The sequence below is a fragment of the Hemitrygon akajei genome, chromosome 11, assembly GCF_048418815.1.
Source record: "Hemitrygon akajei chromosome 11, sHemAka1.3, whole genome shotgun sequence".
Classification (NCBI taxonomy): domain Eukaryota; kingdom Metazoa; phylum Chordata; class Chondrichthyes; order Myliobatiformes; family Dasyatidae; genus Hemitrygon; species Hemitrygon akajei.
The window spans coordinates 30,654,753-30,678,400 of NC_133134.1; the positions used below are offsets into that span (position 1 = coordinate 30,654,753).

Consider the following 23,648-nt stretch of genomic DNA (forward strand, 5'->3'; position numbering starts at 1 on the left):
TGCATTACGGCCTAGTATGGAAACACCAATGCCCTTTAACAGAAAAGCCTACAAAAGTAGCAGACACAGTGCAGATAAAGCCCTCCCCACCACTGAGCAGAAGGGGCATCTTTGCAGGAAAGCAGCATCCATCATCAAGGGCCCCCACCACCTAGGTTATGTTCACTTCTCGCTGCTGCCATCAGAAAGAAAGTAAACACCATCAGGGTCAGGAACAGTTATTCCCCTCAGCCATCAGGCTTTTGAATCAAAGGGGATAACTTTATTCAACCTCACTTGCCCCATCACTGACCTGTTCCTATAACCTATGGACTCACTTTCAAGGACTCTTCATCTCACATTCTCAATATTGATTATTATTATTAATATTATATAAGAAAGTTTTCTTAAAGGGCTTAGTAATGCATTTAGTTGCTTTATTAAACACAAAGTACACTGCAGATGCTGTGGTCAAATCAACACGTACAAACTAGCTGGATGAACTCAGCTGCCCGACCTGCTGAGTTCATCCAGCTTGTTTGTATTAGTTGCTTTATTAATTGCTCTGGAAATTTGAAAAGGAGGTATATTTGTTGCGTTTAAAATCACATTTTGAAATCACTGAATTCAATTCAGGATATAAACACAGAGTTAAGAAATCGCACTATTGGGCATATTACCCCATGCATGTCATGTATGCCCTGCTATTTATGACGATCATGGAGAAGATACCAAGAATGTTCGGGAACCTAAGAACTCTAAAGCTATACACACAAAATGCTGGTAGAACACAGCAGGCCAGGCAGCATCGATAGGGAGAAGCGCTGTCGACGTATCGGGCCGAGACCCTTAGTCAGGACTAGACGAAGTTAAATGGTGCACTGCTGTTCCTAATGGGCAGCCTGTAAAATAAATTAGTCCTGACGAAGGGTCTCGGCCCGAAACGTCGACAGTGCTTCTTCCTATAGAAGCTGCCTGGCCTGCTGTGTTCCACCAGCATTTTGTGTGTGTTGCTGTTTGAATTTCCAGCATCAACAGATTTCCTCGTGTTAACTCTAACGCTATACAGTATTACAGAAATTCAAGTATTTAAAAATACTCAACATATACGCCTTTTGTATAAGCAGAAGAATTCCTCCAACAACAGTAGGACTAACTCTTTTGGTTTACATTTGTTCTTCAGATCTGTCACAAATTTACTCCATTGTTGCGCACACATCTCTAGCAACTCTAAGAAGTGCGGGGCAGCTGTTGATTGGGTCATTGCCCCGCACAAATATGGCGCTCCCATCGACGTCATGACAAAAGAGTTCATTGGAGGGTGCGTGCGGTGTGGAGCACGTGACCTGGAAGATGGCTTCCGTGCAGTGGTAAGAATCCTTTACAGCTGATTGAAACTTTCCACCGGATTTTGTGTTTTGTTATAAATGGTTACGTTTGGGGAAATTTTCGACGCCCTTAAACTATAAAATTTTGTGCGTCTCTTAAAATTCATGACTGTGATCTCAAAATCGATGAAGAGCTTTGTTAAGTGAACAGGTCCTGACTGATCAGGTTTGACTGATCAGGTTTATCTGATCAGTTGCTCAATTGCCTCCCCCCTATTCTGTACCTATTATACGGAGAAAGAATGCTAAAACAAATTTTAAAACAGGAAATCCTGGAATAGTACTGTCATCATTGAAGAGATCAGGCAGAGTTGTGTCTTGAATGTTTTGTTTTGAGGAGGAGAAATATTTTTCAGATGTAAGATGGAGCTGACTTTCTGTAGACAGCAGAGTCGGAGGAAGTTGTTCCACTGTTCCTCTCAACTGATGGAGGATAGGCATTGGTGAGGCCAAAAATCGATTACGGGCAGCGGATGATGCTGCTTTCTGCATTTTTCCATCAGTGAAAATCATCTTCAGGATGCATCTGGATAGATGGAGTATCCAGAGTAATTAACCCAACTTTTGAAAGGACTTGTGAAGGTCTTTGATGTCCTTTCCTTTTGGCAGACAGCAAGGAGTATCTTCCATGTGTACCATTGTCTGATATGGTGGGCTGAAGGGCCTCTTTCTGTGTTGTACATCTCTGTGATTATGACTTGCATCCTGACTTGAAGATAGTCTCTGTGCTTTGGTTGAGATTGTAGATTAATGACTGAAACTCTTTACCACCGAGTTTTAGGATTTTTTTTGTAGGGATATCATCAGCTCTGAGGCGTTGTTAATTTTAGTTGGGACAGTGTTTTCTTGTCAGTCAGGAATGGTGATAACTGACCCAAATCTGTTGCTGTGGAATGGAGTCAAGGGTATAAAATCGAAATCCTTGATCTACCAAACAAAGACACAGTTGCAGTTGAGAGAGGCTTCAATTTGATCCTCCCAGCGTGAGTTGATTGCTATTTTGTTTTTGATGATTTCAGCCTCTCTCTTGGTTCTCATTGTGGTGGGTTTTGGATGTTTGGATTATAGATGGCTTTTACAGTGCTGAAGAGCTTGTGCATGCCATGGCTATCAGTGAGTTGCTGAACCTTTTGCATTCCCTTTATTCAGGATTATCTTTAGTTACTCTTAAAATGTCTGTGAGAGCAGTTGAGACTTTATCCAAGGTTTTATTGGAAGCCCACCTTTGCTTCCTTTGAAGCTTCCAAGGTTGAGGTATATGCATTGATGATCATAGGCTTTAGGTTATGAGTCAGTGTTTGTAGAGTTGTAAAGTTGCAAGGGGGAGTTAAGATGCAGACTAGTACATTCTTGACACTGAAGCTCACTCTGTGTAGATGCTGTGACTGTCCAACTGCTTTTTTCTTTCTGTAAACTAGCCATACCCGCAAGTCATGTCTTATTTTGTGCCGCAAATCATTGTCAGAGCATCTGAGTTCTTGAATTATTACAGCAGATCAGCATTCAGGTCTCACTGAAGATCAGTACCAAATAAAGCTCTGTCTTTTCCACGCTGCTTAATATTTCTTGACCCATTGTTGCTCTTCATCTGCAGCAAATTTCATACAGAAGTGAAACTAATAATCTTTACTACTAATAGAAATTGAGGTAATGTCACTGCCAGAGCTGCTGGGAGCACTTGTGTTTGCACCTGCTTGGAAGCTGAGTTCCAAAGCATCATTGTTATGCATATGAAGCATAAATGAAGATGGCCCTTATACTCAACATCTACAGTGCAAAAGGCAGAAAGGGGTTGCTGATACTGAAGCGGGTTCAAAAGAGGTTCATGTCAATCATTCTGGGATTGAAAAGTTTATCATACTGTATGTGGAGTGTTTGATGGCTCTGGGCCTGTACTCATTGGAATTCAGAAGTATAAGCAGGATATCTCATTAAAACCTATCAAATGTTGAAACGCCTCAATAGAGTGGATGCAGAGAGGATGTTTACTATGGTGGGGAATCTAAGACCAGATTAGAGGGACGCATATTTAGAATGGAGATGAGGAGGAATTTCTTCATGGTGAATCTGTGGAATTTGTTACCACAGGTGGCTGTGGAGGCCAAGTCTTTCCGTATATGTAAGGCAGAGGTTGATAGTTTCTTGATTGGGTCAGGGCATTAAGGGATACAGGGAGAAGGCAGGAGATTGGGGCTGGGAGGGAAATGGATCAGTCATGATGAGATGGTGGAGCAGACTTGATGGGCCAAATGGTCAAATCCTGCTCCTATATCTTATGGTCTGAAATTCCTTTACCAACTTGCTCCCAATGCACCACCTATCCCTTTGAAAATAAAATTCATGGCAAGATCCTAGAAAATGTTAAGCACTTTTTCTATATGTTTCAAGCCATCTTTCTGTGAAGGGGCAGCATCAGCTTAATGGCTGTTTGGTAGATCAAGGAAAATGTATCTGAAAACTTCAGACATGGTCTAAAGCTATAATGATATCTGCCCTTCAGAATGTCTAAACGCAGTAGGCATCTTAAGATGTGGAATGGTGGGGGTGAAGCCTACTTCTGCTGTCTCTGCAAAATCCTCCAATTTCACTGGAGGAATAAGCAACCCTTTGCCAAAGTCCTTTCCCAGTCATTTGCCACATCATTTGTGTTTTTGACACCGCGTGTGAGATGACACTATTCTGAGTTCTGTAATGGGAAGAGATTACCAGCAAGTAAAAGAAAAGACTCAAGGATTTGTTTCAGACTCTGTGAAGAAATGCAACAGCTCATCTTCCTCCAAGTAATCTCATGACTGCTCAAAGTGGAAAAAGAATATTAAAAATGATTTTGAGAACTTCAAACCCATTGCTTTGGAAACTCACAGAGGCCCTGTTTAAGAAACTGAAAGAAAGCACCACTTTACAAATTACTTACCTATCCACCTGTCCACCCTGTTTGGCTCTTCTTATGGAAGAGTTGATGATTCTGACAATTTTCATTAATCACCTTCATTGCCCCTTCTTTTCATTTTAATATTGTTTCATGGTATTAGCACAGATCTTCCTCCACTTAATGAAGGAGGTTACATTTCTATTGAATCATGATATTGGGAAAGTAAACCCTGGTTTTGGTGGAGTGGGGAAATACCAATTGTCAGGTATGGTAAGAAAAGAAGTTGCACATCTCTCACTTAAGAATGTAGTTAATCAAAGCAACAGTGCCTGTTTTGATAAGCTGAAATTTAAAGTCATTCATCGAGAAGCCACTGCTGATAGAAGATTGCAAGTGCTCCAGAGTATTTATTTCTGTTGTAAAAACTTGTTTTTTTTTTCACAGACTTCCTTCTGTTAATGTTATGGAAAAGTCTTAAATGTTAGTGGTTTTCACAGATGTGTTTGAATCATAGTTTCCTGTTTCCCTGCTCTTCACTGTTGTTTTGTTGCCATGAATGAAATCTTCACTGTGACAGATCATATTAAATAAGACCCATTATTGTGGTGAGAAGCTGTTGGGTCAATGTTTGCTAATTGGGGAAATGTTAACGGATTATCCCCAATTGCTTTTTGATCATGGTGGATAACTAAACAACTTTTAATTATTAATTTGTAAACTTGAACTTGTAGTAGCTGGCAATTCAGTTACAGATTCAAAGGAGGCAAATTACAGTAATTTTGTTGTGGTTATTTGGTAACAATTATAAAGGTTGCTTCTGATACTGGCTTTAAGTTGAAGTCATCTGGATTTTGCAATGAAAGTAAATGAGGCTCTTTTCAGCCTCAGTTAAAAACAGTGCAGTCAGACTGTGACTTCCTCAGTGTGCCATTAAATGAAGAGTTCTGGAAGTTGGTGTCTACTCGTATGGAATGATATTCAACTGACGAGAGGGCGAGATATACCGAGGAGTGGAGTGGTGCCGCAGCAACAACCTGGCACTCAACATCAGGAAGATGAAAGAGCTGATTGTGGACTTCAGGAAGGGTAAGATGAAGGAATACTCACCAATCCTCATAGAGGGATCAGAGGTGGAGGAAGTGAGCAGTTTCAAGTTCCTGTGTGTCAAGATCTCTGAGGATCTAACCTGGTCCCAAAATATCAATGCAGTTATAAAGAAGTGGCTCAAGTGGCAAGATAGTGGCTCAAAAACTTCTATAGATGTACCATGGAGAGCACTCCGACAGGCTGCAGCACTCTCTTGTATGGGGGTGGGGGAGGGCTACTGCACAGGACTGAAAGAAGCTGCAGAGGGTTGTAACTTTAGTTGGCTCCATCTTGGGTACTAGCCTACAAAGTTCCCAGGACATCTTCAGGGAGCAGTGTCTCAGAAAGGCAGCTTCCATTATTAAGGACCTTCAGCACCAAGGGCATGCCCTTTTTCATTGGTACCATCAGGTAGGAGCTATGGAAGCCTGAAGGGACACACTCAGCAATTCAGGAATAGCTTCTTCCTGTCTGCCATCCGATTCCTAAATGGACATTGAACCCTTGAACATTACCTCACTTTTTAAATATATATTATTTCTGTTTATTGTATAATTTTAATCTATTGAATATATGTATACTGTAATTGATATACTTATTTATTTTTTTTCTTCTATATTATGTATTGAATTGAACTGCTGCTGCTAAGTTAACAAATTTCATGACAAATGCTGGTGATAATAAAGCTGATTCTGATTGTGATATACTCAGTGTGCACATTCATAGTTGAATTTGCAATACTTATCCAGACTAGTTATTCATCCTTTTGAGTTGATAGATGACTATAGTATCACTCTTGGCTTGGTTTCTGTGAACTGATGAATGGCAGATTAGGACAATTTGTTATTTGACTGCTTGTGGCACCGTATGTGCATTGAACAAGACATCCCAAGACTCAATTCAGTGATGCAATACTTGAGGATTAACAGGATGATATCCTTGTATTGCTGCTTCTAACCTTCCTGAGAGTAGTTCTGCTTTTCTGACTCACTGTAGAAAATCTTCTTTGGCAGCTGTTTATCTGACATCCTGATAAGATGAGCAAGCTGTATCATGTGGAACATTCATGCTTGTAATAGCCCCCTCTAGCCACAGTATCTAGGACATTCTTATCAGTTTTCCTCAGGCAATTCTTGTGAAAGTAGATGAGTTTTATGACATACACAAAATGCTGGAGGAACTCAGCAGGCCAGAACTGCCGGGCCTGCTGAGTTCCTGCAGCATTTTGTGTGTGTTGCTGGGATTTCTAAGATTTGCAGATTTTCTCTTGTTTGAGTTTTATGACATGCTGGAGATGCAAGGGACTGTAGATGCTGGAATCTGGAACAATATATAAAGCATGAGAGGAAATCAATGGGTCATGCAGCATCCATGGAAGGAAATGGACAGTTGGATCAAAATCCTTCATATGGAATTGTGGTGAAAGGTGAATTTTTCCATTTTGTGGAGCCGTGAGCCTACCACCACAGTGAATGGCCAAATGAAAGGTTTTCCTGTCTCATAGTGTTGATTAGAAGTTCAGACAATGTTGGTTACTTGTTGCTAATGCTTAAATTCTACTGGCTGTTGGTGTAGTGGCATCTGCGCTGGACTTCAAGGCAAGTTGTCCAGGGTTCAGATCCGGTCGGTTGCTTGCATGCTTTCCATCTGTGCTGGGTTGAGCATCGAGCTAGCAATGCTAAAGAAATTGCTAGTTTGCCACCCAATGCACAACAAGGCAGAGAAAGTAACAACAACAACAACAACAACAACAACAAATGCTTAAATTGTCACAAAGAAAAAGGGTGAAGGTGAATGGTTCAGTGGTGTGTGTCTTAATTAATGCTGCACAACCTTTCCACCATGAAAAATCTAGTAAAAGTAGATCCATCCTTCAGTTTGTTACAGATCTGACACAGTCGTAAAGCAATGCACCAGAGATATAGGCCACTCAGCCCAACAAGTCACGCTCACCATAGTCCCTACCCAGCTAGACCCACTTACCTGCATTCACTCTATATCCCTCTAAGAATGAGGCTCCCATTTTTTTCTATCCTGTGGACCAATACCATTGAGCAAGGCGTCTGTGGACCCCAGATTGGGGATCCCTGCTCTGTCCTACCCTCCAAATACTTATCCAAGTAAAATTATGGTTCATGCCAACCACAGCTCATTCCATATACTCACTACCCTCTACTTGGAAATAGTTGGCCCCAAGGTCCCTTTTAAATCTTTCCCCTCTCACCCTGAATCTATGCTTCCTGGTTTTGGTCTCTCCTGACCTGGTAAAGTGACTGTTATATTTGACCTTATCTCTGTCTCTCATAATTCATAGCATTTTTATGGTGTTGCTTCTCATTCCTGTACATCTTTACTGCACTCTTTCCAGTTTAACCACATCTTGTAACAGGGTAACCAAAACTGTGTTTAATACTCCCAAGTTCACCAGTGATTTATCCCAGGTCCTATAGCTGCCACCACCCTGACTGATAAAGGCCAGTGTATTAAATGCCCTTTTCACTACTCTGTGATGCCACTTTCAAGGAACTATTCACCTATACAGTCGGCCCTCCTTATCCACGAGGGATTGGTTCCGGGACCCCTTGCGGATACCAAAAAATGTGGATGCTCAAGTCCCTTATTCAACCTGTCTAAATGCGGTGCACCTTAGGACCCAGTGGAACCCCAGACCTTATTTAACCTGTCTCAGTGCGGTGGACATTAGGACCTGGCGGCAGAACTCTGAATCCGCAGTGTTTCTGTTCACGAAAATAATCATGATCGCGATTGAAAATAAAGTGCAAATAATAAAGCGATCGGAAAGAGGTGAAATGCCATCGGTCATTGGAAAAGCGTTAGGCTACAGTCGGTCAACAATTGGAACAATTTCAAAGGATAAAATGAGAAAGGCCCTGCCCCGATGAAAGCTACGATTATTACTAAGCAACGCAGTGGTTTAATTATCGGGTTTTGGGTTTTTCATCCTCTACATCAACCAGCTTGGAAGGAGAGCGCGCTCGGAAATGGTTTGTCACTGGATCAAACTCGGGAACTTCCCGAGCCCGGCGCTGAAACATACGTTCTTAAGTGTTTTATATGCATAGAAAGGTAAAATATATACTAAGACAAACGTTTGACTAACTGACGCTAAATAATACCGGATGTACCTGTTCTGACTTACTAAGTAAGAGAACTTCCAATTTTTTCCGATCCCAATTCACAATTACCCACACACATCCTCCAGTATATTTTAAATCGTCTCTAGATTATAATACCTAATACAATGTAAATGCTACGTAAACTAGTTGTTTTACTGCATTGTTTAGGGAATAATGACAAGAAAAAAAAGTCTGTACATGCTCGAACAACAAGTGCTGGAAGAGCACTTCCGGGTTTTCTCGATTCGTGGCTGGTTGAATTCGCACATGCAGAACTCGCAGATAATGAGAGTCAACTGTACTCCTAAATTCTTCTGTTCCACTACATTTCCTAGTGTCCTATGTTATGTACCCCATAACTGGGTCACTTACCAGCAAAGATAGAGAGGTCCGTTGAAGTCTGATGGTACTATTTTTAAAAGTTTTTATTTATAAAGGGGGCACAAAAATAAGGTTAATGCAAACTTTCAGATAATATACGTCGTCAATACTCAATCTAAAGCATGGGTATAGTAATAATCATCAATAAGAAGTAGCTCTATCGTTTGTCTAGGGGGTAATATATTGTCCGTTGGAAATATAAAAGTCACTCAGTTACTGCAGGCTTCTGGGTTTTGGGGACCGCTGGGTTTTCACTTGTTGGAGGGAGAGAGATTTGTGAGAAAAGAAACTTGCCCGGGTCTTTTGATGAGGCCAATCCGTTGAGTCAGGGGAGTTGGTTCCCCGTTGTTAGTTCAAGACAATCGTTTCCGTGGTACCCGCCACCGGCTTCCAGGCAAGGGAACCGAACGCACGTGGCTTCCTTCAAATGGCTGCCCGCTATTACGGGATCGCTAGCGTGTCTTCTGGTGCGTCTCAGGAAAACGATGCTAGAGAGCTTCCCAAGAACCTTCTCCAAGATAATGGCAACTTCACACTCTTGTATCCGCTGATACCCTTGAACTTCTGTCATACTGCTAGAGTCTTCCACAGTGAAGATTAATGCAAAATACTTATTCAGTTCATCTGCTATTTCCAACCCCCCCCCCCCCATTGGTACCTCTCTAGCATCGTTTTCCAGGAGTCTGATATCCCCTCTTTCCTCTCTTTTACACTTTATGTATCTGAAGAAATTTTTGGTATCTTATATTATTGCTAGCTTACTTTCATATTCCATCTTTACCTTCTTAATGATTTTTTTTAGTTGCTTTCTGTTAGTTTTTAAAAGCTTTCCAACCTTCTAACTTCCCATATATATTTTGCTCTATTACATGCCCTCTCTAGTTTTTATGTTGGCTTTGACTTCTCTTGTCAGCTACTGTTGTGTCATCCTGACTTTAGAATGTTTCTTCCTCTTTGGGATGTATGTATCCTTGTATCTTCTGAATTGCTTCCAGAAATTTCAGCCATTGCTGCTCTGCTGTCATCGTTGTCGGTTTCAAAGATTTCAAAGTTCATTTATTATCAAAGCTCAACAAACAGGCTGGTACATGTCTAGGGGAAGAACTCCAGCCACTCTCCAACCCCACCTCCCGTATACGCAGGTGCTGTGGAAAACAAGTTAATGCAGCGACGCACACACACACACAATATCAAACTCACACCAGATACCGTTACAGAATATACTTTAAAGATTTTACTAGAATTAAAAGGTTACTAACAATACAGTATATATGAAGGAAAATAAAATAAAATAAAAGGCGCCAAAACTTATTCAGTCAGTGTAGTGCACGTCGTTGGAACTCAACCATCGAACCGCTCGACTCCTCGTCGCTTTCCGCCAACCTCCAAGGCCTTGCTAAAATACAAATAGACAATATCCATTGCCCTACCTTCATCTACCTTTTTTGCTTACTTCTATAAAAAACTCTAAAAGGTTTGTCACACACAGAGCTATGCCAACTACTAATGAGACTTTGTCTTTTTAAATGCTGGTAAATCCTGTGCCTCAGAATTCTATCCAGCAACTTCCCCAAAACTGACGTCAGGCTGACAAGCCTGTGGTTCCATGGCTTGTCCTTGCTACCCTTTTTAAACAATGAACAACCTTCTAGTCTTTGGGAATTTCATTACCGGCAAGTGATGCAATGCATATCTCCACAAGGGCCTTCGCAGTTTCCAGTCTAGCCTCACACAAAGTCTAAGGATGTACTTAGCCAGGCACTGTGGATTTATCAACCTTAATGCTGTAAGGTTGATAATATGAATGTTCTTAAAGCATCTCCACTTGTTTCCCTTATCTTTATGCAGGCATGATATTTTTCTTCAGTAAGCAGCTAAGAGAAATATTGATTAAAAATCCCACTTATGTCCTGCTGGTCAAGGCGTAGGTTACTTTGCTGATCCCGAAGAGGGCCCACTCTCTCCCTAGCCACCTTTTAATATGGCTATAGAACCTTTTGGGATTTTCCTTAGCCTTCTATCCTCTCTTTGCTCTCCTAATTGATCTCTTAAGAGTATTCTTTCTTTTTCAATATTTTTATTAATTTCTACATAGAAGAATACTGATTACAAGAAGAGATATGTCAAAAAAAGATAAAATAATACCAAATACATTATATTTGAATCACACTTGCAATCTCATTACCCTATATTCATGTAAATTTAATTAAATCCTAATATTGAAATGTGATAAATTTATTATACAAAAAAAAGAATCTAAGCCTGTTACCAAGATCGAAGCTGTTTGGTAAAGAAAGAAAAAAGGGAAAAATTCCTTATCATATAGTGAAATATGTTATTGGCCAACATCTGTACTTTAACAGCAAATCAAAGGTTTTGAAAATAGTTCAAAAATGGTCCCCACAATGTTTGAAAGTTTTGGCTAGATTCAGAAATTGAACAACAGATCGTCTCTAAATTTAAGCATCACGTAACCATTGAGCGTGAGTAGGCGGAACGACATACTTCCATTTTAGCAAGAGCGCCCTCCTAGCTATAAGAAAAATAAAAGTCAAAATGTGCAAATCAGATGTCTCCAAAATAATATCTTTTCCCTCAACAATACTGAATAAGGCAGTCAAAGGGTTAGGTTTAAAATTTACTTTGAAAAGTACAGAGAAAGTTTGGAATACTTTGAAATTAAGTATTCTAAATCTCAATAAAAATTGTTCAACTTTGTTCAGAAGGCAGCCAGGTTGCCTTTTTCATTTAATTTCCAGATTTGATGTGAAATGTTTACTAAAACAACTTGCAGTGCAAAAGCCCACAGAAAGATGGAGCATCTGTGAGTTTAAAAGAAAAGTGAGTATACGATGTTTGCCTCTGACACAAAATCTAGGCAGTGATTAGTGCCAAAAATTTTGGTTTATCATTCTGGTATATAATTCACATTTCTCTTTCCTTGACAGCAATGGTAGTTTCAGACATGGTTAAATATAATTGCTGATAAAGTGCCTTCTCATTTAATCATCTGGATTTGATCTAAATACAAATTTCAATCATTTTGTACAATGCCTTACTTGGGTTTAACTAGTTATTAACGTGGCTGGAATGATTTTACTTCTGCATTATTTATAAACTATCTTTTTTAGTTAGTTAATTCACTTAGCAACTATTAAATTCATCCATTTATAAATGAGACCAAGTTTCTGGTCCTCAGTTAGATTTTTATTGCAAATACAGCAGTTGTGTTGTTTTTAATCCTTGCTATTTAAGTACCTTTAAAAGAACATTTCATTGTGGTATATTATCTAGTCCTTGCATTTATCTGATAATGCCAAACAACTGTCTGGTAAATCGACATTAAGCGACTTGAATTCTAGCTTGTTTGAAGACTGATGAGAAAAGGATTCTCTTTTTTTAACATGAAGTGAATTTGATATGGTTTAGAGGAAAAATTCTGGTAAGAGTACTAGAAGGATTACTAAAGCTGGAATTAAATGAAAGTTGAAAATTGTATTTCTAATTTTATATTTTACTTTAAAGGCATTCCAGAGAGCGGAATTACAAAGCAGAATTGGAAGCATGCAGCCTCGAGGCTATACCTTTGGAATTCGGTGATTTTCATCCTCTGAAACCTATTACTGTATGTTCCTCAATGACATCTGTTCTAATATTTTAATTTATCCCTAAATGTTAAAGCAAATTTATTAATGAATGATTGAATAAAAGATAGACAATACGAGTATACTTAGAAATGCTAGCATGAAGTTTGTTTGTGATGTTGGCCTCTAATTCTTTCTTTAATATTATCTCGGTTGAAATTCATGTTCTCATTTTGTACATGACATTGTAAGCAAAGTATCTAAGGATTATACTTTTAAATTTAATTGTGCCTAAGAGAGTATGATAAATGTGTAAGCAAGCAGAGCATATTCACTCATTTTTCCACTTTCAGTGATTCTGAAATATTCAGTAAATTTCTACAAGTTCAGTTCTTCCTAATTTGCTTTTAGTTATGTCATGAATCTGTAAATACACTTGTGCCAGTTCTGGTGAGGAAACTGCAGGGATTATTAAGGATGGTTCATATAGAGCAGTAATATTTTTGGTGATTCTTTGTAGGTCACTGAATCAAAGACAAAAAAGTTTGCTCGTAAAGGAAGTACTTCATCTACCTCTTCTTCATCGTCTAGCTCAGTAGTGGACCCTTTGAGTAGCGTGCTGGATGGCAGTGACCCTTTGTCACTGTTTGCTGCAACAGCAGATCCCCTCACAGCTGCATCAATGATGACAGGAAAAAACACGGTATTTTTATAAGTTATGTCTGTACAAATATATCTTACAAAAAATGCCATCTTTTTTAGTACATGAATGTTATCAATTTTACAGTTTATTCTTGCTATTTTGACTGGTTAGCTACTGGCCAACGAAGAATGGTTCTGGGATCAATGGTAAAATGGTAATTTTGCTGTCAGTAATCAATGACCTAATCTTCCTGAATTAATTAACTCTTCTTGGGCTTCCAGCTGAGTACAGGTATTGATTATTACTGATGTTTCAATGACAAGCTCTAATATCTTTATCAGGGATGATTCCTGGGCAAGTCTAGTCCGGTGGTATTTATACCCCCATAGTCCAACCCTTCTGCTTGGTTAGTCCTCATCTAATCAAATTTCCACTCTCCCACCTTGTTTACAATCAAATTAAGGGAGACCTTTGTGACCTTCATCTTTGTTAAAATTCCTTTCCTCTAGTTTAATCTTTCTGAACTTCAAAGTGAAAAGTAGATTTTGGAACATGGTTTGAATTTGATTGTGATAAAACTCTGCTGCTTTTGTCTGTCACTAAACTTCTTTTAGCCGTAATCGCGAAACATGTTCAGGAAGACTGACTTACCAAGTTTTGAAGGCCACGTGGGAAGGACTAAATGATTGTAACAACGCCTTTATTTGCTATTTTTATGTAGTAAAATGTGTGAATAGGTTGTTAAAGGATTTTAAAAATAGTGTTGCACCTTGGTATTTTGTCCTGGAAAATGTTCCTGATTTTATATATTAAGATTATTTTTGAATTCAGAGGCAAAGTAGTAGCAGCAATTAGCAAGTTTCCTGTAATAAACATAAAAATCCAGTTTTAAGAAGCTTGCTTTTTGTTTCTGTCTCTATTAGAACTGATGGTCCTTTCTCTCTGTCATATATTTTGGCTCAGTTACTTTACTACAATTTTTCTAATACCTGCCTGTTGCATGTATCCGAGAACCTTTCTATTAACAACATATAACTCTGATTAAAAAGGCATAAGGCGCTTCCAGTTGCTACTCTTGTCACATTGGCTCATTTGGCCACACCCCATCAGAGATTTCCCTTTATCAGAGTATTCCTCCATTATCTTCCCTTTCCAGTTCTGGCAAACTTGAAACGGTAACTCTTTATCTTTCCTCATTTGTTGCATAATCTGCTGAGTGTCCCAGCGGTTTCTGTTATAGAATTATAGAAAAGTACAGCACAGAAACAGGCCCTTTTGCCTATCTAGTCCATGCTGAAACCATTTAAACTGCCTGCACCAGAACCATAGCACTCCATACCTCTATCATCCATGTACCTATCCAAGTTTCTCTTAAATGTTGAAATTGAGTTCACATGCATGATAGGGGTATGGAGTGATGGCAGCTCGTTCCACGCTCTCACGGCCCTCTGTTCTGAGTGAAGAAGTTTCCTCTCATGTTCCCCTTAAACTTTTCACCTTTTATCCTTAACCTATGACCTGTAGTTGTAGTTGCACACAACCTCAGTGGAAAAGATCTGCTAGCATTTACCCTATCTATATCCTTCATAATTTTGTATACCTCTATCAAATCTGTCAGTCTTCTACGTTCCAAGGAATAAAAATCCTAACCTATTCAATCTTTCCATATAACTCAGGTCCTCCAGACTGGGCAACACCCTTGTAAATTTTCTCTGTACTCTTTCAACCTTATTTACATCTTTCCTGTAGGAAGGTGATCAAAACTGCACACAATACTACAAATTAGGCCTCACCAATGTCTTATACAACTTCAACATAATGTCCCATCTCCTGTATTCAATACATTGATTTATGAAGGCCAATGTGCCAGAAGCTTTCTTTATGACCCTATCTACCTGTGAAACTATTGTCAATAAATTATGGACCTGTATTCCCAAATCCTTTTGTTCTATCGCATTTCTCAGTGCTCTACCATTCACTGTGTAAGACCTACCATGGCTGGTCCTACTGAAGTGTAACATCTCGCACTTGTCTGCGTCACATTCCAAATTTTCAGCACCTTAATCATTTTTGCTTTGCATATCCAAAATGTGCTTTAGTAAATAGATTACTAATCTGAGTTCTTTTTCAAAATTGACTAGTGTTAGAAAATAGTTTTATAATTAATGGTATTAAAGGTACATTTACTTTTATTAATTCAAATTAACGTTTCATCAAAGACCACACTTCTAAGAAGTGGATTATCTTTCTACCTGCATTGTGAGTAGCCTGCCCTATTCTTGTTTTGCTGCTGATCTTTTTCATTATGTTACGTAGGATCCTGGTAAAAAGCAGCGTGACAAAGAAGAAGATACAGGAGTGGGGATCGACTTTGAACCATGGTCTGCGAAGCGCAGTCATATACTTGCTCGATACACAACCACAGAGAAGCTGTCCATAGTAAGGGACAACTTTCTGTTTTCTATATTAACATTTGGCTTAATCCTTTATTGCTGCCTCAAAGTCTACTAATGCATTACATTTAAATGATGAAACAATTTACAAAATAATATAATCATACATGTTTTACATATTTGCATCATATAATTATAATTTTACAGTGCAAAATGTATGGCCTTGTTTTTGTAGGCATAATCATAACTTTTAAGATTTAATGTAAACACTTATTGTACACCAGGGATTCACAGCCTAGGGTCTGCAGACCCTTCAGTTAATAGTAGGAGCCCACGACATTAAAAAAGGTTTGGGACCCCTGTTGTACACCAATTCAGATATTCCCACGTAAGTGAGTTAGGAATGTAAGTAGTGAAGGAACATGGATCCAATGAGTTGTTTTTCTAATTGGTATTTGTTTTTCTTCAAAGTTTTGTGCGCTCTTTTATCAGTAGCATTTCATGAGCCTTTACAGAAAAGAAAGAAGCTGTGAAAGATTGATATTTGTAAAAGACCCATGGCAGTTGGTAATTTCTTAGTTCAACAATTTTCCCCAGTGTGACTGAGAAAGTCAACATTACAAGAACAAATTTTGTGCAGCTTTTGCAAACATTACTCTCACATTTCATTGTCCATTCAATGTTTTAAGTTCAGATTTCCAGAAACCTAAAGAATTCACTATTGCTTTTGCTTTGTTTTCTACAGTGCAACTGTATTGTCATATTTTAGAAAAGATTCTGCTTTTTATATATCTTGTTTTTTCATTTACAGAATTTATTTATGGGATCTGAAAAGGGTGAGTGGCAGGAGTATATTTATTGAAATGTTTAATTGTTAAAGCTGCATTTGAGATTTTCAATGTTTATCTTAAATTGATTTTGTTGCATCTTGTAGGTAAAGCCACAAGTCCTGGATCAGCTGTCTCTGAAAAAGTGAGGACACGGTTAGAAGAATTGGATGACCTAGAGGAGGTAAATAATACTCTTCATTGGAGACAACCTTTTCAGAATTGTTTCAATAGGATAGAAGCAAGTAAGAGTTCTTGTTGTCTTCAGCAGTTGGTAAATACTAGCAATAAGTAATCAACGAGAATAATGATTGAAGGTTTATATTTTGACCTTTTAGTTTGTCCATTTCAAAACTGTTGTCCTTTGCATTTATAGATTTTAAATATTTTTATCCTTTTTACCAGAGTTTCTCGGCTCAGTGGAGACTCTGTGATAGTGGTCACCAACCTTTTTAAGCCCAAGATCCACTACCTCGGCCTTAATGAAAGGCAAGATCGACTCCAAATTGATTAGTTACACTCATGCGCACTGGGGCAGAAAAGACCGGAAGTAAAACCCTGCCACCCGGAAGTAGAAATAATGCATAAACACCAGGGGTACCCACCCTTTTTTGCACCATGGACCAGTTTAATATTGACAATATTCTTCCGGACCAGCCGATGGGGGTGGGGGGTGTGTTAAACACGACCTTCGCGGCTCTTGGCACTTAGCTGCTGTCTCGCCCTGCTCACATTTTTTCCGCGGAAAAAACTTAACAGGTCCGTCTTTAAATGCAGGGTGCTTGGACTCACGGTACCGAAGTAGTTTTGAGGGCTTCATTGCCGCATTAGACAGCCTCCAGGCCTGAACTCCATCCTCTGCCCGCCCACCGCCAGATGCCCTGGCCAGGTGCGGCTGGTCATGGGTGGGGTGAGAGGACAAGGTCAGGGCCGGAGGTCCCCTTGCCAGGGCCACGGCAGTTGCAGTCCGGACAGAGCGACCAACCAAGCGAGGAGAGCAAGAGACCCGTGCCCGCCCCCCTTGTAGAATCTATCGACCGACAAAAGTTTGTTTCAGCAGATTGCAGCGAGGTAGCTGCTCTGATACTTAGGAAACCTTGAGCTCGAATTAGGTCGTCTGCGAATATTTTAGCACCAGATTCCCCACGAACATTCGGTGTGCTAACAGGTTCAGAGGAGGCGCCCATCTGAGGACAGCAGCATTGGCACTTCCTGCTGGCCGCACTCTGGGCCAGTAGCATTGGTGGTTCCCACTGGCCGTGCTCCGGGCCAGTAGCATCGGGTCTTCACGCCGGCTGCGCTCCGAGCCAGTAGCATTGGCAGTTCCCACCGGCTGCGCTCTGGGCCAGTAGCATTGGCGGTTCCCGCCGGCCGCGCTCCGGGCCAGTAGCATTGGCGGTTCCCACCAGCTGCGCTCCGGGCCAGTAGCATCGGGTCTTCACGCCGGCCGCGCTCCGGGCCAGTAGCATTGGCGGTTCCCACCAGCTGCGCTCCGGGCCAGTAGCATCGGGTCTTCACGCCGGCCGCGCTCCGGGCCAGTAGCATTGGCGGTTCCCACCAGCTGCGCTCCGGGCCAGTAGCATCGGGTCTTCACGCCGGCCGCGCTCCGGGCCAGTAGCATTGGCGGTTCCCACCGGCCGTGCTCTGGGCCAGTAGCATTGGCGGTTCCCATCAGCTGCGCTCCGGGCCAGTAGCATCGGGTCTTCCCACCGGCCGCGCTCCGGGCCAGTAGCATCGGGTCTTCACGCCGGCCGTGCTCCGGGCCAGTAGCATCGGGTCTTCCCGCCGGCCGCGCTCCGGGCCAGTAGCATCGGGTCTTCCCACCGGCCGCGCTCCGGGCCAGTAGCATTGGGTCTTCCCACCGGCCGCGCTCCGGGCCAGTAGCATTGGGTCTTCCCGCCGGCCGCGCTCCGGGCCAGTAGCATCGGGTCTTCATGCTGACCGTGCTCCGGGCCAGTAGCATTGGCGGTTCCCACCGGCCGTGCTCTGGGCCAGTAGCATTGGCGGTTCCCACCGGCCGTGCTCTGGGCCAGTAGCATTGGCGGTTCCCACCGGCCGTCCTCTGGGCCAGTAGCTTTGGCGGTTCCCACCGGCCGTGCTCTGGGCCAGTAGCATTGGCGGTTCCCGCCGGCCGTGCTCCGGGCCAGTAGCATTGGCGGTTCCCGCCGGCCGCGCTCTGGGCCAGTAGCATCGGGTCTTCATGCTGACCGTGCTCCGGGCCAGTAGTATTGGCGGTTCCCACCGGCCGTGCTCTGGGCCAGTAGCATTGGCGGTTCCCACCGGCCGCGCTCCGGGCCAGTAGCATCGGGTCTTCCCGCCGGCCGTGCTCCGGGCCAGTAGCATTGGCGGTTCCCACCGGCCGCGCTCCGGGCCAGTAGCATCGGGTCTTCCCGCCGGCCGCGCTCTGGGCCAGTAGCATTGGGTCTTCACGCCGGCCGCGCTCCGGGCCAGTAGCATTGGCGGTTCCCACCGGCCGCGCTCCAGGACAGTAGCATCGGGTCTTCCCGCCGGCCGTGCTCCGGGCCAGTAGCATCGGGTCTTCCCGCCGGCCGCGCTCCGGGCCAGTAGCATTGGCGGTTCCCACCGGCCGCGCTCTGGGCCAGTAGCATTGGCGGTTCCCACCGGCCGTGCTCCGGGCCAGTAGCATTGGCAGTTCCCACCGGCCGTGCTCCGGGCCAGTAGCATTGGCGGTTCCCACCGGCCGTGCTCTGGGCCAGTAGCATTGGGTCTTCCCACCGGCCGCGCTCCAGGGCAGTAGCATCGGGTCTTCCCGCCGGCCGCGCTCCGGGCCAGTAGCATCGGGTCTTCATGCTGACCGTGCTCCGGGCCAGTAGCATTGGCGGTTCCCACCGGCCGTGCTCTGGGCCAGTAGCATTGGCGGTTCCCACCGGCCGTGCTCTGGGCCAGTAGCATTGGCGGTTCCCACCGGCCATGCTCCGGGCCAGTAGCATTGGCGGTTCCCGCCGGCCGCGCTCTGGGCCAGTAGCATCGGGTCTTCATGCTGACCGTGCTCCGGGCCAGTAGCATTGGCGGTTCCCACCGGCCGTGCTCTGGGCCAGTAGCATTGGCGGTTCCCACCGGCCGCGCTCCGGGCCAGTAGCATTGGGTCTTCCCGCCGGCCGTGCTCTGGGCCAGTAGCATTGGCGGTCCCCACCGGCCGCGCTCCGGGCCAGTAGCATCGGGTCTTCCCGCCAGCCGCGCTCTGGGCCAGTAGCATTGGGTCTTCACGCCGGCCGCGCTCCGGGCCAGTAGCATTGGCGGTTCCCACCGGCCGCGCTCCGGGCCAGTAGCATCGGGTCTTCCTGCCGGCCGCGCTCCGGGCCAGTAGCATCGGGTCTTCATGCTGACCGTGCTCCTGGCCAGTAACATTGGCGGTTCCCACTGGCCGTGCTCTGGGCCAGTAGCATTGGCGGTTCCCACCGGCCGTGCTCCGGGCCAGTAGCATTGGCGGTTCCCACCGGCCGCACTCTGGGCCAGTAGCATCGGGTCTTCATGCTGACCGTGCTCCGGGCCAGTAGCATTGGCGGTTCCTACCGGCCGCACTCTGGGCCAGTAGCATCGGGTCTTCATGCTGACCGTGCTCCGGGCCAGTAGCATTGGCGGTTCCCACCGGCCGTGCTCTGGGCCAGTAGCATCGGGTCTTCATGCTGACCGTGCTCCGGGCCAGTAGCATTGGCGGTTCCTACCGGCCGCACTCTGGGCCAGTAGCATCGGGTCTTCATGCTGACCGTGCTCTGGGCCAGTAGCATTGGCGGTTCCCACCGGCCGTGCTCCGGGCCAGTAGCATTGGCGGTTCCCGCCGGCCGCGCTCTGGGCCAGTAGCATCGGGTCTTCATGCTGACCGTGCTCCGGGCCAGTAGCATTGGCGGTTCCCACCGGCCGTGCTCTGGGCCAGTAGCATTGGCGGCTCCCACCGGCCGCGCTCCGGGCCAGTAGCATTGGGTCTTCCCGCCGGCCGTGCTCTGGGCCAGTAGCATTGGCGGTCCCCACCGGCCGCGCTCCGGGCCAGTAGCATCGGGTCTTCCCGCCAGCCGCGCTCTGGGCCAGTAGCATTGGGTCTTCACGCCGGCCGCGCTCCGGGCCAGTGGCATTGGCAGTTCCCACCGGCCGTGCTCCGGGCCAGTAGCATTGGCGGTTCCCACCGGCCGTGCTCTGAGCCAGTAGCATCGGGTCTTCCCGCCGGCCGCGCTCCGGGCCAGTAGCATCGGGTCTTCATGCTGACCGTGCTCCGAGCCAGTAGCATTGGCGGTTCCCACCGGCCGTGCTCTGGGCCAGTAGCATTGGCGGTTCCCACCGGCCGTGCTCCGGGCCAGTAGCATTGGCGGTTCCCGCCGGCCGCGCTCTGGGCCAGTAGCATCGGGTCTTCATGCTGACCGTGCTCCGGGCCAGTAGCATTGGCGGTTCCCACCGGCCGTGCTCTGGGCCAGTAGCATTGGCGGTTCCCACCGGCCGCGCTCCGGGCCAGTAGCATTGGGTCTTCCCGCCGGCCGTGCTCTGGGCCAGTAGCATTGGCGGTTCCCACCGGCCGCGCTCCGGGCCAGTAGCATCGGGTCTTCCCGCCGGCCGTGCTCCGGGCCAGTAGCATTGGCGGTCCCCACCGGCCGCGCTCCGGGCCAGTAGCATCGGGTCTTCCCGCCAGCTGCGCTCTGGGCCAGTAGCATTGGGTCTTCACGCCGGCCGCGCTCCGGGCCAGTAGCATTGGCGGTTCCCACCGGCCGCGCTCCGGGCCAGTAGCATCGGGTCTTCCTGCCGGCCGCGCTCCGGGCCAGTAGCATCGGGTCTTCATGCTGACCGTGCTCCGGGCCAGTAACATTGGCGGTTCCCACTGGCCGTGCTCTGGGCCAGTAGCATTGGCGGTTTCCACCGGCCGTGCTCCGGGCCAGTAGCATTGGCGGTTCCCACCGGCCGCACTCCGGGCCAGTAGCATCGGGTCTTCATGCTGACCGTGCTCCGGGCCAGTAGCATTGGCGGTTCCCACCGGCCGTGCTCTGGGCCAGTAGCATTGGCTGTTCCCACCGGCCGCACTCTGGGCCAGTAGCATCAGGTCTTCACGCCGGCAGCACTCTGGGCCAGTAGCATCAGGTCTTCACGCCGGCTGCACTCTGGGCCTGTAGCATTGGCGGTTCCCACCGGCCACGCTCCGAGCCAGTAGCATTGGGTCTTCACGCTGGCCACGCTCCGAGCCAGTAGCATTGGGTCTTCATGCCGGCCACGCTCTGGGCCAGTAGCATTGGGTCTTCACGCAGGCCATGCTCTGGGCCAGTAGCATTGGCGGTTCCCACCGGCCACGCTCCGAGCCAGTAGCATTGGGTCTTCACGCTGGCCGCGCTCTGGGCCAGTAGCATCGGGTCTTCACGCCGGCTGCGCTCCGGGCCAGTAGCATTGGTGGTTCCCACCGGCTGCACTCCGAGCCAGTAGCATTGGCGGTTCCCACCGGCTGCGCTCTGAGCCAGTAGCATCGGGTCTTCCCGCCGGCCGCGCTCTGGGCCAGTAGCATTGGGTCTTCACGCCGGCCGCGCTCCGGGCCAGTAGCATTGGCGGTGCCCACCGGCCACGCTCTGGGCCAGTAGCTTCGGCTCTTCCCGCCGGCCGCGTGTTTAGTCGACTGATGACCTCGCACGGGTTCACTTTCAACAGTGGCTGTGACAGGGAATGAGGAAAGTTGCAACTGACTCATATTGTTTCCTCGCGGCCCGGTGGTTGGGAACCACTGAAGTACACTGTGTAGTGCGGGGGACCTATGCGCATGCGCACTGGGCGGAAAGAACGGAACGAAAACCCCGCAACCTGGAAACAATCTCTCAACAGTATTTGTGTATTTATTTTTCATTTTTTTTCGGGATCTACTGGGAAAGTCTCAAAGATCGACCAGTCGATCAAGATCGACGGGTTGGCAACCACTACTCTATGATATCCGGAACAACTGGATTTGGGCACATAGTCGTTATATTTTTCTTTGCATATGCTGCAGTGCATATTTTAAAAAAATGTTTACTGATGGTATTGAGGAAGTTTGCTATTTGTACTATAGAATGTTGACTTAGAAATTCTTCGAGTTTGTAAGTTAATCTCCCATGTATGTTTTAGACAGAAATATAACCTGTGTACCAGTATATTGTATTTTGGATGAGAACTGTCTTCACCATTCTCTTACTTTCAACCCAGCTTGGTAGTTAACTTGCTGTTCTCAGGGCTATTTGGAATAACTCTGATCACTGCAAAGCCTGAGGATTTTTTTTTTCCCTAGCTGGGCCATCAGTAGTTCAATGCTGCAGTTAATATTTTTCATCGTTACCTATAAACTGACTTCCAATGGATATTTTTCCAGTAAACACAAACCTTCATTCAGAAATGTTGAAGGCTTCCACAGACCTCATTTGGAATATTGTCAGCAATTTTAGGCCCCATGTATCTAAGTAAAGATGTGCTGTCATGGAGAGAGTCCAAACGAGGTTCACAAAAATGATCCCAAGAATGAAAGGGCTGACAGAAAAACCAGGAAACCTAGCAACAGGGAGGTACCTGAAGCTACCACCTGTTACCCTATATTTCCACAGTTTCTGGGAGGATCGCTAGGATCCTGAAGAAATACCGGATCAATACCATCCACAAACCCATAAGGAAGCTCAAATCCCAGCTTCTGCTGGTAAAAGATGCTCTAAGACTCAGGATGGTTGTCCTTTACAGGATTTCCTGTGAATGCGGAGTGGTGTATATCGGCCAGAAACCTGCATCAAGGAGCACAGGAGGTGTATCCATTTGGGTTACCTGGAGAAATTGGTGGTAGCAGAACACTGCATTTGCAATGACCACACAATTGACTTTGATGGCACAGAACTACTGTGCTGTACCAGTGGCTTTTGGGACTGCTTGGTGAAGGAAGCCATTGAAATAAGCCAAGAGAATAAAAATTTCAGCAAAGACAAAGGTCTTGCTCTTAGTAAGAATTAGACAACAATTTTAAAAAAGGTGGGACAGTGGAAACCTCATTGGTTGAGGACTAACCAAACAGGAGTTAAGTCTATACACCCCTGGACAAGACATGACCAGGCATTATCCCTGATGAAGATGGCAGAGTTTGTCATCAAAATGTCAGTTAAAATCGACATCCAGACCTGGCTGGAAGCCTGAGGAGTTTATCCGCTGGGGGTTTCCGGAGCCAGCGTAGCAAGCTCACAGCTTACTACTCCATACATCTTTGGAATGTGGGAGGAACCCAGAGGAAACCCACACAGTCACAGGAAGAATGTATAAACTCCTGACAGACGGCGGTAAGGATGAACCCTGATTGCTAGCCCTGTCAAGTGATATGCTAGCCACTACACGCTATGCTACTCCCAAAGGCTGTAGAATGGAGT

General features: G+C 45.3%; 1 protein-coding gene across 1 annotated transcript in view; it reads left to right on the top strand.

The window, feature by feature from the left end:
* The first annotated feature begins 1,310 nt into the window (after positions 1-1,310).
* The window catches only part of vps35l (VPS35 endosomal protein sorting factor like), a 113,066-nt gene continuing 90,728 nt past the window's right edge, over positions 1,311-23,648 (top strand). The window contains exons 1-6 of the mRNA XM_073060560.1: positions 1,311-1,349; positions 12,369-12,468; positions 12,948-13,130; positions 15,387-15,509; positions 16,275-16,299; positions 16,398-16,474. Coding sequence (XP_072916661.1) covers positions 1,333-1,349; positions 12,369-12,468; positions 12,948-13,130; positions 15,387-15,509; positions 16,275-16,299; positions 16,398-16,474 — 525 coding nt within the window. The 5' untranslated portion in view covers positions 1,311-1,332. The remainder of the gene's footprint in view (positions 1,350-12,368; positions 12,469-12,947; positions 13,131-15,386; positions 15,510-16,274; positions 16,300-16,397; positions 16,475-23,648) is intronic.